Raw genomic sequence first — 12,661 nt, 5'->3', positions numbered from 1 at the left:
CAGTTTTAATCTGCCAGGAAGTTTCGATAAGGGAACTTTCTTTCTATGTATTCGCAGCATATTACACTTGTCTAGATTGAGATTCAATTGCTATTCCCTGCACCATGCGTCAATTTGTTGCAGATCCTCCTGCATTTCAGTACAATTTTCCATTGTTACAACCTCTCGATATACCACAGCATCATCCGAAAAGGCCTCAGTGAACTTCCGATGTCATCCACAAGGTCATTTATGTATATTGTGAACAGCAACGGTCCTACGACTCCCCTGCGGCACACCTGAAATCACTCTTACTTCGGAAAACTTCTCTCCATTGAGAATGACATGCTGTGTTCTGTTATCTAGGAACTCTTCAATCCAATTACACAATTGGTCTGATAGTCCTGGTTGCACATGCGCGCTCGCCCAGTAGCTACTGTGTAAGCCAGACTTCGAGTCAATTCCCGGCATCCGGGGTAGGAAGCTTTCGTCCTGTCAGCTAAACGTGAAGCGGACTGGACCGACCGCTTCATTTTCGAGGTCGAGGGATTTCCGCAGGATAGCAGATGGACTGGCAGCAGCCGTGGGAAATCAACTTCAAAGGTCTTGGAAGGAAGCAGCTCTTAGTGATAACTGGAAATGGCCAGTGGCAGTATTTGAATTTCGTCTTCGAGGCTAATTATCCGAGAAGCCTGAGTGTTGGAATAAGTGAGGAAAACAGTTTCGGAGCTCGCGAAATCAGGGGACGGCCGGCAGTCCTTGTAGCACGGAGGATGTCAGTTTAGTGCCCCCGGGGACGGAGGAGGCATTGCGGAGTGCATTTACAAGTCGGCAGTCTGTGGTATCGATGATAAATAAAGTGAGTCTCCTCGTGAGGCAAGTTTCGAAAGAGCTACATGTGCGTACCCGAGGCTCATATCGGAGCCGGCTCAGTCATTTGACTGCCGTCTTGGCGGAAGTTGCTGTTCCGTGGGAATACCAGAAAGAGGTCAAACACCAGGGCGCGAAGCCGTTCAGTAACTGGAGCTGCTATTTAACGAACCACCTGGCAAGACGTATCAGAAGGCAGTAAATTCACATCTTCAACTTTTGCAGTCCTACCTTCCTCAGTTGCGTGTAATATTACGGTATATTGATAATTTTTACTTATGGACCGTCTGACAGCAACTGAATTAAACATAATTTTAGTGCCATACGCGTTTCACCTTTATTTTCTGCAAGGCATCATCAGTGGCAGGTTGCGTGGACAATTTCTTACATATTACGCTCCTGTTGCATTTTTGGTGTTGTTCTTCTTCTTATGAATGCCAATTTGCGGTTTTTTCCACATTCCACAGCACTATGAACTGAACGTTTGTTTCAATGCAATGTTTTGGTTTCTGTTGCCGACTGGCAAACCAAAACATTGCATTGAAACAAGCGTTCAGTTCATAGTGCTGTGGAATGTGGAAAAAACCGCAAATTGGCATTCATAAGAAGAAGAACAACACCAAAAATGCAACAGGAACGTAATATATAAGAAATTGTCCACGTAACCTGCCACTGATGATGCCTTGCAGAAAATAGAGGCGAAACGTGTATGGCACTAAAATTGTGTTTTATTCAGTTGCTGTCAGACGGTCCATAAGTAAAAATTATCAATATACCGTAATGCAGTAAATCCAATTTTGTTCCAACGAAAATAGTTCTTGATTGTATCCTCCTCATTTTTAACTTCATGTAGTTATTCTATTTTGTTTACATTGTCGGTGAGAGAGACTGGAAAACAAGTTTGAGACGCTGTTTGCAGTGCTCGTTTTGCAATCCAGTTGTCGGATCTGTGGGTCTTGGAAGTAGCGGGACTTCTACAAAACAATGGTTAGTGGTTTATGAGTAGTGACGATTTTAGCCACGTTCAAGGCGAGGTTGGCGACCCTTTTCTAGAGTGGTAGTATATGTGCAGCAGTGCATAGAAGTAATCTGGGACCACCAAAAACCTTTTGTAGATAAAGCTACGGAGCAGTAGGTAGGGTTATTGATGTTGCGCGCCGCTCATAGCTCTAGTGTGGGCGCGAGTGCGACTTCGCGTCACGACACGGAGACTCCGAGGCGCGGACCAGAAGGGACATTTGAAAGTCTTTGCGACGTGTCCTTTGTCTTTGGACTTGCTAAAAAATTCCTGTGTAGCAGTTATGTGGGAACTTGAATTATACTGATATAAAATGTCTGACGGACAGCAAAATAAAATTTGAAATAGTTTGTCGTTGACAACTCCTTCTGTTCTCTAGAAGAATCTTATTTATTATATACTGAAAAACCAATTAAGTGGCTATAATGTTTTTACTGAGCTGTTCTGATTGCTATGAGTTCATTTCGAACCCCATGGTCATTTTCAAGGTATTTGCAAAAAATTCAGTCTTGAAACAAACGTTTTTGTACATTTTCGTTATTTACATATTACGTTACAGTTTTGAATTACTTACAGCTTAGCGTATCGTTATTTCTGTGCTGTCGAAATGTTAATATAGGTGGAGATGTATTAACCCTTCAGTAATTAATAATTGTAACGTAATTTGTAAATAACTAAAATGTACAAAAACGTTTGTTTCAAGATTGCATTTTTTGCATGTAGCTTGAAAATGGCCATGGGGTTCGAAATTAACTCATAGCAATAAAAGCATTATAGCCACGTAATTTGCTTTTCATTATATAATGTCCTTACAAGGCATATGCAACGCTGCAGGCCCGTGAGAATTAAAAAAGAATTCTATTTATGTAATACCAGCCTTTCTCCTACGGCTTCGCCCACGTATGTGTTCAGCACCTATATTGGACAAACGTCATCCTTCCCCTCTCTGCATCCACCTGTTCGTTCCTCCGTCTGTCCACTTCATCCTCCCATCTCTACCTGTCTCCTCCTCCTCCTCCTCCTCACTCCCTCTATTCATCTCCTCCTCTCCCTCCCTTCGTCCATTTCCTCCACCTCTCTGACCATATCTTCCTCCCTCGCCTTCTGACCATATCCTTTTCTCCCTCTCTCTTTCCATTTCGGCCTCTCCTCTTCCTTTTTCACCCACCCACTGCCACTTTACACCTTCCACCTGCCTCATACATCTCCCCCTCCTTCCCTCTGTCCATTTCTTCCTCCCTCTCGCTCTGTCCATCCCCTCTACTATCCATTTCAACCTGCCCCTTGCTATGCACATGTAGCCCCTGTTATACGGTTCGATTAAACAGACTGATACTACACCCGCAGCATGGCTGTCACGCAGGGCAGGCTACACATCAAGAGCTTGAAAACCATTTATTTCCCTCTGACATAGAGGTCACTACGCAAAGCAGTTTGACAAAGCAGCCCAGCACAATTTGAACACAACAAGCCTGTCATGTAGGGCAGCCTGCATGTTTGGGCCTGGAAAACCATTCTTGCCCCTAAAATATAAGCTGTCCTGCAAAGGACATTTATTTTGCAGGCCAATATTGTTTCCACACAGCATGCATATTTTTTGGGCATCCTGTGTGCCAGGGACAAAAAAAAACATTTTTGGCCATATTTCCGCTCCCATTGGAGCTGGGAGGTTATAAACCCCACAGTACTGATACTTGTGAGGCGTGCTCTTTCTGTGTGAAATTTGGTTGAAATCGATCCAGGGGTTTGGGAGTAGATCCCAGACACACACACATACACTCTGCTTTATATGAACATATATAACACAAGTAAAAAGTAGTGGAGAGAAATAACTGATTTATATTTGTATTAGGGAAATATTACCTTGCAAATAATCAGCATGTAGTCATATTTGTATAACAATATGAAATGACTTATTCATACAATTATGAATAATCACAGAAAAGTTCCATGGAACACTAAACTAATTAACTTTAGATACGATAATAGACCTCTGAAAGTGTTCTGCTAACACAAACCATGTACCAGATGCTGACACAACACTTTTGACAAAACGAATCTCAAGCATAACTGGATTTAGTCTCGAAGAAAATTATATTTAACAGGACAGTTGGGGACGATCAGACAGATGGTGATGTGTGGGGTACAGGATGCCTAACTGGGAAGAACATACGGATCACAAGACTACTACGATTAGTGAACACGATGTGGACTTTATCATCCAGAGTGTAACACCATAATCGACTCCATCGAAAAGTTAGATATTGATGTAAAATGCATGCAACTTAGCAGTTCAGTCTCTTTGGGCATATGGAGTACCCTCATAGATACGCGAATGGCTTTATGCACGTTTTAATAACAGAGGACAGTATGCTCTACTGGATAGTAACTGCTCTACAGAAAAAAAAGTTGCGTCTAAGAGCGGATGTACTTCAAGGAAGTACAATACAACCACTAATTCTTTAAAAGCCTCATTTTCGACATTGGCTATGTTTATTAAATTCTACTATTCCAATTTCAGCCTTTTGGTCATTTTAAAGTGGATAACAGCTACAAACAATATACACCAGGCTAAATATACCAGTAATATGTCCGCCCCCGGTAGCTGAGTGGTCAGCGCGACATAACGTCAATCCTAAGGACCTGGGTTCGATTCCTGGCTAGGTAGGAGATTTTCTCCGCTCAGGGACCGCGTGATGTGTTGTCCTAATCATCATCATTTCATCCCCATCGATGCGCAAGTCACCGAAGTGGCATCGACTAGGAAGACTTGCACCCGGCGAATGGTCTACCCGACGGGAGGCCCTAGTCACACATTTTATTTACCGCTAATATAATACATACCCACTTACAAACGAGCAAAAGGTTGAAATTGGAAGAGTGGGTTTTTAATAACCGGAGAGTCAATGGCGAAAATGAAGTCTTTCAAAGAATTTTACGAGACTGTGAACCCACAGCAAATATAATTGTGAGAGTCACTAATGTTCTCAGTACAGGAAACAGTTTCTCGGATAGGACCCCCGGCGCTATCAGACGGCTAGCTGATGACGCTGTTGACTACAGAACAGCACTACTGTTGCAGTTGCATAGGTAACTCCGGAACGACTTGGACGTAATTAACGTATAGGAGTGATGGAACTTCAATGTGGACATCCTGTATCCATGGTGCGCTGCGCTGTGCTGGCTTGCCTCACCTGCAGACCTCGACCTGGAGCATACACCTGTTGAGGTAGGTGCGGCCGTCGTTGCCGCAGACGGGCTCGTTCTCACGGCCGCAGCGGTGGCTGCAGCTGGCGCCCTCTGCCCGCGAGCACTTCTCGGGGGGAACCACCGTCACGCCTGCCAACACAACTAGGGTTACCAACGAGTTAAAATTTCATAGAGTGGCTGAGATACTAGTTACAGCGCTCCTAGCGGCAACCAACGCTAACTCGGCCGCCATGTTCTCCTTAGTCAAAACATTAGGAAAGCGTTACTGTTGTTTGTGTTGGAAGTGTGTCAGCTGTTGTGATATTACTGCAATATTTAACTTTTCTAGTTGACTTTTTTGTTACAAAATATAAAGTCAACACGCCTGCAGTGTGTTCAGCGTTCAACTGCACAAATCGCAGCGATAAAACAACAAATATTTCATATTATAAGTAAGTATATTAGTACCGAAATACGACACACGTTTTTTAATGTTTATTAAAGAGTCATTTGCATTGGAACTGTAATTATGCTTAAGACAAATGCAGGAAGTAATTTATTTATCGTTGATTACAGATTTCCTTTAAAAGATACGGAAATTAGAAAAAGATGGGTTATAAATATGAAGCGAGAAAACTGGTTTTCTACTACAGCCAGTTACCTCTGTTCAGTTCATTTTGAAGAGAAATATATGTACCACACAAATGTCCAGAGGCGCCTTTTGTCAAAACCAGTACCTACTATCTTTAACTTTCCACCACATTTACAAAAGCAAGATTAAGTATTACGACCACAACCCAGAAAGCAATCTTTCGACAATTTGCAAGATAGTGCTATTACAGTGACATCATTAGCACAAAGTAAGTCAATAATTTAATTTTACTCCGTGTTCTTATTACTTTGAATTACATACTTTCTATTATAATCTTATGGTGTAACTCTGTTATAAACTTATGATGTAACTACATTCTTTCAGTGCCTGTCGGACCCACATCTGTTTCTGCTGACCACAATTACTGTCTACCAAGCCCTAAGAAGTTGAAAACACAATATAACAGAGTACAAGCAGAGAATGTGCGACTAAAGAAACAGATAAAGCAAATGAAGCAACTTAGTGTACGACACAAAAGAAGAATAGTGCAGTTACAGACTTTAGTTGCTGGTTTGAGAAGAAGGCTATGCAGTTCAGTTTCTGATATGTTAAACAGTGAACATGTAGTTGGTTTGTTGAAGGAGCTATTGGAACTTCAGTGCAGTGCTAAAATATGCCATTATTCTCAACAAATAAGGAAATTTTCCCTGACCCTACACTTTTATTCTGCCAAGGCATACAGCTACTTACGAAAATTTGTGAAATTACCCCACCCAAGAACGCCTCGACTTTGTTATTGAATTACTATGCTTGTGTTAACTACTTGTAACACATATTTCAAATAAATTCTCGTTCGCAGTGTACTGGTGTTTGAGGCTTTGACTGTTTACTTTGAAATAGCGACAAAAATATCGCATTTCTGCGCCCTTTACTGTTTGTAATAGTTAACCACAGCATGTTTAGAAGTTTCACCGTAATATTCTGGTGGTACCTGCTCTAATTGCATTAATTTATGGGCAACAAGTAACGTTATAGTGGATGGACAGACTTATTTGAGTTGTCTTGTAGTGTTATCTACATCGAAAAGTTTAGCCATATTTCGACAAAAAGATCCCTTTTTGCTGTCAGTGTACACAGAAATCACTGCTGTCTATTGCTTGTTTTAGAAAAAAATAAAGCTAGTATGGGCTATTTCAAGTAAGTCAAACGCAGTTACAAGGGGGCGGGACACAGCAGACGAATGCCTTGACTAAAGAAAACATGGCGGCCAGAACTTCAATTTGCTTCAAACATGGCGGACCTATAGCCACTCTATGAAATTTTAACTCGTTGAGGGTTACTCAAACGGGAAGAAAAGGAACGCAAGCAGTGCTACCACAAGCCATGTGCAAATTAGCAAGTCGATTAATGCACTAGAGTTTTACCATTTCCTAAATCTTATGTCCCTCTCTGTGTGCCGACTTGACAGAAAATCCTAGGAAGTTCTGGTCTTACGTTAATAAGTAAGTGGATCGAAACAGCATATCAGACACTCTGGGATGATAATGGCATTGAAACAGAGGATGACAGGCGTAAAGTTGAAATACTAAACACCTTTTTCCCAAGCTGCACTGCAGTTAAATCCTCGCACGAACGAAAAAGTGGCTGACATCGAAATAAGTGTCCAAGGAATAGAAAAGCAACTGACATCACTCAACAGAGGAAAGTCCACTGGACCTGACGGGATACCAATTCGATTCTACACAGAGTACGTGAAAGAACTTGCCCCCGTTCTAAGAGCCGTGTACCGCAAGTCTCTAGAGGAACGGAAGGTTCGAAATGATTGGAAAAGAGCACAGGTAGTTCCAGTTTTCAAGAAGGGTCGTCGAGCAGATGCGCAAAACTATAGGCCTATATCTCTGACATCGATCTGTTGCAGAATTTTAGAACTTGACCGCGTATCATCTCATTTCTGGAAACCCAGAATCTACTCAGTAAGAATCAACATGGATTCCGGAAACAGCGATCGTGTGAGACCCAACTCCCTTTATTTGTTCATGAGACCCAGAAAATATTAGATACAGGTTCCCAGGTAGATGCCATTTTTCTTGACTTCCGGAAGGCGTTCGATACACTTCCGCACTGTCGCCTGATAAACAAAGTAAGAGCCTACGAAATATCACACCAGCTGTGTGGCTGGGTTGAAGAGTTTTTAGCAAACAGAACACAGCATGTTGGTCTCAATTGAGAGACGTCTACAGACGTTAAAGTAACTTCTGGCGTGCCACAGGGGAGTGTTATGGGACAATTGCTTTTCACAATATGTATAAATGACCTAGTAGATACTGTCGGAAGTTCTATGCGGCTTTTCGCGGATGATGCTGTAGTACACAGAGAAGTTGCAGCATCAGAAAATTGTAGCGAAATGCAGGAAGATCTGCAGCGGATAGGCACTTGGTGCAGGGAGTGGCAACTGGCCCTTAACATAGACAAATGAAATGTATTGCGAATACATAGAAAGAAGGATCCTTTATTGTATGATTATATGATAGCGGAACAAACACTGGTAGCAGTTACTTCTGTAAAATATCTGGGAGTATGCGTACGGAACGATTTGAAGTGGAATGATCATATAAAATTAATTGTTGGTAAGGCGGGTGCCAGGTTGAGATTCATTGGGAGTGTCCTTAGAAAATGTAGTCCATCAACAAAGGAGGTGGCTTACAAAACACTCGTTCGACCTATACATGAGCAATGCTCATCAGTGTGGGATCCGTACCAGGTCGGGTTGACAGAGGAGATAGAGGAGATCCAAAGAAGAGCGGTGTGTTTCGTCAAAGGGTTATTTGGTAAGCGTGATAGCGTTACGGAGATGTTTAATAAACTCAAGTGGCAGACTCTGCAAGAGAGGCGCTCTGCATCGCGGTGTAGCTTGCTGTCCAGGTTTCGAGAGGGTGCGTTTCTGGATGAGGTATCGAATATATTGCTTCCTCCTACTTATACCTCCCGAGAAGATCACGAATGTAAAATTAGTGAGATTCGAGAGCGTGAGGGGGCTTTCCGGCAGTCGTTCTTCCCGCGATCCATACGCGACTGAAACAGGAATGGGAGGTAATGACAGTGGCATGTTAAGTGCCTCCCGCCACACACCGTTGGGTGGCTTGCGGAGTATAAATGTAGATGGAGATGTAGATGAAATGGTCGCGTCTGTGGCAATCTGGATTAGTAGTAATAAAACGTCCTACTTTTGTTACAGAGTCGATTTATTTATGACACCAAATGTTACAGCAATTACACTGCGTGTTTAATTGTGTTTAGATGAAATCTCTAACTACTGAATTTTGAAAATAATCTACAGATTTTATCTATAGACAACTCCAGATGGAAGATACCTTCTGAAACATGTAGTGTGAAGAATAAGAAAGTAACTAAAATGCAACATTTTATTACTTTTTAGCAGTGCACCTAGCTTGGGCAGTCTGCATGAGTTACCTGGTTTAGTACTCATTAAGTTTTACTTCACTTTGGGACCCTTACTCTTGATTAGATTTGTTTTTCTATTGACTCCATTTTATTATCACCATCTTTACTATTATTACGTCTGATTTTGTAATTGTTATTGTTATTTGTATACTCTGCTTAAACTTCTCGTTGTTTAAGGTGTGTCACGTGACACAGTTTTGCCACGATGACTGTCGCCTGCAACAGGTCGGGAGACAGGGAACAGTGGTCTGGTCTGCCAATATTTACACAGGTGGAACGAGGTTTTGCCCACTGCATTTGGCACGTAAAGCGTAGCCTGTAGACTTTAGAACTTGTGACAACTGCAACCTAAAGGCACGTAGTTGTAGGCGTCTTCTTAAAAGTTTCCACACAGAAGTCACTGGAAGTTGTAATTTACGATTACTCTTTCGAACTGATTTCTTGAGGCTATGCGTAAACACTCTCTCTCGTTCAACACTTTCTTCGTTCACTATTGGTCGTTCCATAGTCTACTCTTTGCGCACAGATATACAAACAAAAGTGTTTGAGTTTCTCCTTAATCTGACGTATTATTTATAATTGTAAATTGAATGTAATAAATGCTACAAAGCGTTAAACACGCTGTATTTAATGTGGCAGCCAAGTACCTAAAAATAGTCATATTCACTCAAATAAACGAAATATATGATCATTTATGCGGAACCAGTTAGGTGCAAACTGGAAGTAGATGGAAAAATTATTCAACAGGTAATGACATTTAAATTCCTTGGTATTGAATTGTCCATCACTGGAAATGTCGAAAAGGAGGTCAGAGAACAAGTAGCAAAAGCAAACAAAGTGGCAGGGTGTTTAGCACTTTGGCGACGGAACCCTATAATATTTCTGGCTTTCCAACCATCATATTCAGGTACAAGAAGCTCTTCTTAGAGCAGGGGACAAGGCAGCAGTGCGAAGACGACGCAATGTGGTGTGCGGTGCCTATGACAGATAGTTTTTTCGGTGCTGGTATCATGAGAAATACTGCCTAAATTGTGAGCCTTCTCCGAGACTGGCTGCTGCATGAGGAAGTTGCGCCCCAAAATGATGTTCTCTTCTTAATATTACAAAAAATAAACAATCTATTTACTTGCATTTCATGTAAAAGCATCCCTCAATAGCAGGCTATCATTCCACTATTTCAAGTGTTAATTACCAGTAACACAGTGAACAGCTGATAAATGATAGGCAGACGAAGCATTTCGGAGATCGGATCGCGCCTAACTTGGATGGCGGGCGAAGTGGTTCGGCTGTCAGATCGGAGATATCCCGGCCTCTCGGAAGACAGACATTTGTTCTGCCTTGGTTGGTATCGGTTAAGGTCTTAATTAGCTAGCTCTAGTTATTTGTATATATAATTGAGAACGATCTGATAGTAATTACGCAAATACGCAGTTCATTGTTTTGTTTATTTTGTATAAAAGTGTGAAGAAAGGAAATTATTTGTGATACATTAAGTGGCATACAATTGTGCAGTTTCTCGCATCCTGCTAATAAAAAAAGGGAGTGGCATCCCGTATAAACAAACTAACTGAAAATTTTATTATTCATACAATATCAGTTCGTTTACTACAGCCTCAAGATAACGGATTCACGATCTACGTGCTGTTCTTTGCGCAGGGGACGATAACAACTATAGAGAACTGCAAGCTGGTGAACATTTATTAGAACTTATGCATTCCACCCAGGGCGGTGGAAGCAAATAGGCACCTCGCGTCTACTGACATCTTAGAACAAATGAGATCAGTGACACGTCATCTGTGGTAACACAGAGGAGGTATGAACAAGAGAAATTTTCGGGGGAAGAGGTTTATCTTGTATACATCTCCCTCTCTCTCCCCCTCTTTTTAAACTTGCCGGAACCCGAGTAAAAGCCGTGAAACGATAGTTAGCCAAGTGGACGGCGCCCGAGCCTTTCTCGTGCAATGCGTAAAACTTCGTAGTTGACACTGTGCTTCTTTCCCTCTGTCGGTAGCCATGTAGACAGCACAAGGAAGCGCCTCTGCATTGTGCTATCACGTAGTGTTTGAATTATTCTGTACTCGAATATAGCACCTTGTATGTCGCTGTTCTGTGTTGCGTCCATATTACTTTCGTCTAACAGGAAGATGGGAAAACGTGCCGAAACGAAAAGGTCTGGTGGTGCCCAAATTGCCATGTGGCTCTTTACACGATTGAGTGTTTTAAAACAAACAACACTCAGGCAAATTGTGTGTAAGAACGGTGTGTACAATTTCTTTTTCAATATAAAAGTGTTTGAATATATGCTATTTTTACTATCTCATAATCTACCTTTTACGAATACTTAAAGCAGATTTAATCAATTCAAATGACACAACAAATGAGTTTATTGCATTTATAGTTACAATGCTGCACTTGTCGGCAAATGTGTTGAGAGCAGCCGTCCAGCCGCCCCAACCAGGGCGACTGAGGCCCTTCTTGAAACTGTTAAATGGTACAGTTTGGAACAGCAAACATGTAGGAAAAGGTGTAACGGCAAGAATATAAAAACAATAGTAAGACTAGTTATACACAGATGAGACAAGACCTGGAACATCAGAAACTAGAAGACGTATGAAAACCCCGGAAATGTAAATGCCGCAGAGGATTACAGGGTATATATCGAGATGGAGAAGTGAAAGCATTAGAAAAGGATGTAAAGTGGACTCCATTAATGAGTGGACACGTAAGAGAAAATATGAATAGAAGGAACACAGAGACAGGATGGATGAACGGGTGATTGCGAAAATCGGAAGAAATAAATCAGCAGCTGGTAAAAAACATACAGGCCATCGAAGGAGAAGATGGGGTGTCGATTTCAAAGTAGACTGAGGGGTACTGAAGGAAACGGGCCTTAGCTTAGAAAGAAGTGAAGAAGAAAATATCACTAGTTTTAATGTTTATTGAATGCAAATTGCCGCTAAATTTAGATGAAACGCGGCACGCATTTTACGTGCCGATTTTATTAATAATTAGAACATATTTATCGTTCTGAGGCTGACAACAGGAAAATTCGGCATGGGAAATGCTATTGACGTCATAAAACACTGTGAGTGGCAATAGGGTGCCCTGTGTAATTTGCATTTCTCTCCTTATTAACTCGGTGACGATTTTTGTTGGATTGTCAATGTCTGGAGTGCGTGCGAATGTTCAGAGTATTCGACTCGGAGCGACGGGGAATGCTTCGGCCAAGCAGGTCGGTGAACGGTGTACAGGCCGCAGCCGAACCTTCAGGGGGCGGCAGTTACTGCTGGTGGTTAAGGTCCAGCATGGAGCGGTACGGCGCCGCGTACAGGAATCGGGGGCTACTTTTCCCTGTTTTTCTGACTTCTTTTGAAGATTAGTAAGCCGTTAGTAGGACGCGCAAGCTACCAGAAACTCTAGCCTTATAGCGGATAGCGGTCCTCTCTGGATTTCTCGAATCCGGTTGCGAGGCTATGGACATTGGCAGCATAACTTGCGGTTAGCATAAAGAAGTGTGAGATCAGACTGTAGCACTGAAATGAAAATGTTTT

The 12,661-nt window shown here is 42.0% G+C and overlaps 1 protein-coding gene across 1 annotated transcript in view; it reads right to left on the bottom strand.

The window, feature by feature from the left end:
- The window catches only part of LOC124802799 (agrin), a 304,188-nt gene that overhangs the window by 62,407 nt on the left and 229,120 nt on the right, over nucleotides 1-12,661 (bottom strand). The window contains exon 3 of the mRNA XM_047263801.1: nucleotides 5,062-5,206. Coding sequence (XP_047119757.1) covers nucleotides 5,062-5,206 — 145 coding nt within the window. The remainder of the gene's footprint in view (nucleotides 1-5,061; nucleotides 5,207-12,661) is intronic.

This window comes from Schistocerca piceifrons, chromosome 6 (genome assembly GCF_021461385.2).
Source record: "Schistocerca piceifrons isolate TAMUIC-IGC-003096 chromosome 6, iqSchPice1.1, whole genome shotgun sequence".
Lineage (NCBI taxonomy): Eukaryota > Metazoa > Arthropoda > Insecta > Orthoptera > Acrididae > Schistocerca > Schistocerca piceifrons.
Note: the sequence above shows the minus strand (reverse complement) of the source record. Positions and strands in the feature narration are given on the sequence as shown.